Here is a 3,543-nt window from a genome sequence, read left to right as displayed (position 1 = left end):
ATGGCCGTGTTTAATCAGTCATCCTCACTGCTCTGGACTTACCTCTGTATGGCCATGTTGGGTCTTCTGGCTGGTGGGTGTCTGGGAGGATCTGACTCACCCCGTGGCGTCTCCTTGCCTTTTGTGTTTGATCTGAATGCAGTGTGTGATCCACCATGCAGACATGCTGGGATTTGTATCCGAAACAGCACCTGCTTGTGCTCACGGGGCTACGAAGGAGAGACCTGCCAGTATGGTGATGTTTCCACATTTTACTCATTTAACAAGTGTGGGAGGCTGTGAGGAGTGTGTGACTGTGTTTATAGATGTACACTTGTATACAGTTTCCATTTTGGTTATTTAATACATTAACCAGAACATTTTAATGTAATTTTCTGCATATTGGAACAGTTGTGTCATTTATAAACTGAAGATGTTTAATGTAACATCATGATTGTTGATTTCAGCTACCTGTGAGCCAAAGTGTAAAAATGGTGGTGAATGTCTCCGACCTGGAAAGTGCAGATGTCCTCCAGGACTTGGTGGAAAATATTGTGAAAAAGGTATTTTGAATGTTTCTATACCAAACTCTCACTGTTGTGATTTTTAACCTCTGAGAGAATGAAATGTGTGAGGGTACAGATTTCATAATTACAAAAGAAAAGGAGCAGAAAAAAATAAGGACATATGACAGATAGATATGTAGAAAAAATGAAAGATGAATGGATAGCAAACCTTGGAGTGTCTGTCTTTAACAGTGGCATGTGACGGTGGCTGCTGGAATGGTGGAGAATGCATTGTAGTGAACGGACAGGCCAAGTGCATTTGTCCCTCCAGCTGGATTGGATCCAAATGTCAAGAAGGTTTGTTGATTTTTCTTTAGTAATATTTCAAAATAATAATAAAAAAAAATTCCAAGAAATAATGCCATGGGTTAAGTTTGGATTTAGGAAATGAAGGAGGCCTGTTTCATTCATGAGGAATGTGCCATTCAGTTTATATCTTATAATGAAAAAGTTCTCAAAACTTCTATCATGGAAATTTGATTAAACACATTTTTGGTGTGTCTGGTTTTCAGGATATAATTTAACAAGCAACATTTTCAGATCTTTTCGGTAATCCTTGTTGAGCAGTTTCAGCAGCAAATTGATATGAAACAAAACAGTAAAGCTTTTAAACTTTAATGATGAACTGAATAATTGTACAGTTGGGGCCCAATGAGGATGGCAAAGTTTTCTAAAAGAAACTGTAAATGAGAAATCTAATATGAGAACATGTCCATGTGTGTGTTTCATGACCGAATGCCATTTTGAGTGTGTGTGCTGGTTCTGTTTCGACAGCAATTTGTCCTCAGGGTTGCCAGAATGGAGGCAGCTGTGTGGCTCCAGGAATCTGCAGCTGTCCAGAGGGATGGCTGGGGGGAGCCTGTCACATCGGTGAGCCAAATTTAAACATTGTAAAACAATACTGAAGACATAAAGGCTATGAAATAACATGTACGGAATTATGTGGTTAAAAAAAAGTGTTAAAAACCAAAACATGCTTCATATTTTAGATTCTTCAAAGTAGCAAGCGTTTACCTTGATGACGCTTTGCACACTACTGGCGTTATCTTAACCAGCTTCATGAGGTCGTCACCTGGAATGCTTTTCAATTAATGGGTGCCTCGTCAAAAGTTAATTAGTGCAATTTCTTGCCTTCTTAATGACTTTGAGATCAAACAGTAAATAATAATAATAATAATAATAATACCAAAGAACCACTCAACTAAGTAAAGAGAAACAACAGTCCATCATTACTTTAAGACATAAAGTGTCTTTTAATTAATACAAATAATGAAAAACTATTTAATTCGGTGTGTCCAAACTTTTGGCTGATACCGTATATTTATGTGTTTTCTTTTTGAACATTGTTGTGGAAAAATGACAAACACCAGTCTCGTCCTTTTGCAAGAGAAAGAAGGTTTATTGCAGAAACGGACAAGTGATGAGGGTTCGTCACACCCCTCACACCGTCCCTTTGTTCTCAAATCTATATATACTCTTTACTAGATAAAAAGGAGACATTGCATCTTTTGCATTACATCATTGCAATTACATGCCCTGATCACGCGCCGGGAGCATGATCAGGTCTAAAGCTGATTGGATCTTGTCTAATCGCTGGCTCGTACACACATCTGCTACGTACACTACCGTTCAAAAGTTTGGGGTCACCCAGACAATTTTGTGTTTTCCATGAAAAGTCACACTTTTATTTACCACCATAAGTTGTAAAATGAATAGAAAATATAGTCAAGACATTTTTCTGGCCATTTTGAGCATTTAATCGACCCCACAAATGTGATGCTCCAGAAACTCAATCTGCTCAAAGGAAGGTCAGTTTTATAGCTTCTCTAAAGAGCTCAACTGTTTTCAGCTGTGCTAACATGATTGTACAAGGGTTTTCTAATCATCCATTAGCCTTCTGAGGCAATGAGCAAACACATTGTACCATTAGAACACTGGAGTGAGAGTTGCTGGAAATGGGCCTCTATACACCTATGGAGATATTGCACCAAAAAACAGACATTTGCAGCTAGAATAGTAATTTACCACATTAGCAATGTATAGAGTGGATTTCTGATTAGTTTAAAGTGATCTTCATTGAAAAGAACAGTGCTTTTCTTTCAAAAATAAGGACATTTCAAAGTGACCCCAAACTTTTGAACGGTAGTGTACGTCTGCTACACACGTAATGAGCATAAGATAAACATGTTTCGATGCAAAACGTTCTGAGCCGTTAGTCCTTGAAGAGATGACAAGGAAAATTACAAACCAGTATGACACTAAAATTTACTCTGCAACACTGTTTTGTTTACCACATAATTCCATACATGTTCCAGATGTTATTTCATAGTTCTGATGTCTTCAGTATTGTTCTATAATGTTCAAAATATGTATATAGTTGCTCTGAAAACATAGAATAAAATATTTCAACATACCATAGTTATATAGGTGACTCTATTGAATAATATTGCTGGACTGTACTATTATTAACAGCAGCGTAAATATAAGTCAGACTGTGAGCTTTCCTGCTTTCTTTAGCCTTTAAAAATTGTAATGCTGATCTCAGGCAAGTTCCAGATGAAGCAATGTGTTTGCCATTATGAATATTATTTCTTTCCGCAGCTGTGTGTAAGAAGCCGTGTCTGAACGGTGGGAAGTGTGTGTCTCCAAACAAATGTCGCTGTCGCACTCTGTTCTCCGGCCCTCAGTGCGAGGACAGAAAAAAGCTCTTCTGATCTCAGCACTTACGCTCCTTCAGAGCTGGAGACTTGGCCAACATGGTGCTATTCATTTAAGTTTGTTCACTTACTTGTACCTTTTACACTTGTAAACAAATTTCTTACATTATATATACGCTGTGTGATTGTATAATATTAAATAAATTAAAACACAAGTTTGTGTGTGTGTGTGGGGTTGATTACTTGGGGATGTTTTCAGATATTATAATGAACATTCAATTCAATGGTACTGTATATGAGCTCTGCTATTACTAAGTGTTCATCTTTTGTCAGAATTTATA

The 3,543-nt window shown here is 37.4% G+C and overlaps 1 protein-coding gene across 1 annotated transcript; it reads left to right on the top strand.

The window, feature by feature from the left end:
* On the top strand, nucleotides 1-3,273 carry seraf (Schwann cell-specific EGF-like repeat autocrine factor). Its single transcript, XM_060943510.1, has 5 exons — nucleotides 1-235; nucleotides 447-542; nucleotides 738-842; nucleotides 1,320-1,415; nucleotides 3,147-3,273. Exons 1-5 carry the CDS (start codon nucleotides 1-3, stop codon nucleotides 3,257-3,259), a joined length of 645 nt encoding a protein of 214 aa, XP_060799493.1. The 3' UTR covers nucleotides 3,260-3,273.
* The last annotated feature ends 270 nt before the right edge of the window (nucleotides 3,274-3,543 follow it).

The sequence above is a fragment of the Neoarius graeffei genome, chromosome 17 (genome assembly GCF_027579695.1).
Source record: "Neoarius graeffei isolate fNeoGra1 chromosome 17, fNeoGra1.pri, whole genome shotgun sequence".
NCBI lineage: Eukaryota > Metazoa > Chordata > Actinopteri > Siluriformes > Ariidae > Neoarius > Neoarius graeffei.
This window is presented reverse-complemented; position numbering and strand designations above follow the sequence as displayed.

What these genes read in the sequence shown, in the direction of transcription:
- seraf (XM_060943510.1), top strand. Translation starts at nt 1, where the DNA reads ATGGCCGTGTTTAATCAGTCATCCTCACTGCTCTGGACTTACCTCTGT. An exon ending in TGGAAAATATTGTGAAAAAG is followed by an intron (nt 543 to 737) that starts GTATTTTGAATG and finishes TGTCTTTAACAG; the next exon opens with TGGCATGTGACGGTGGCTGC. An exon ending in GGGGGGAGCCTGTCACATCG is followed by an intron (nt 1,416 to 3,146) that starts GTGAGCCAAATT and finishes TTCTTTCCGCAG; the next exon opens with CTGTGTGTAAGAAGCCGTGT.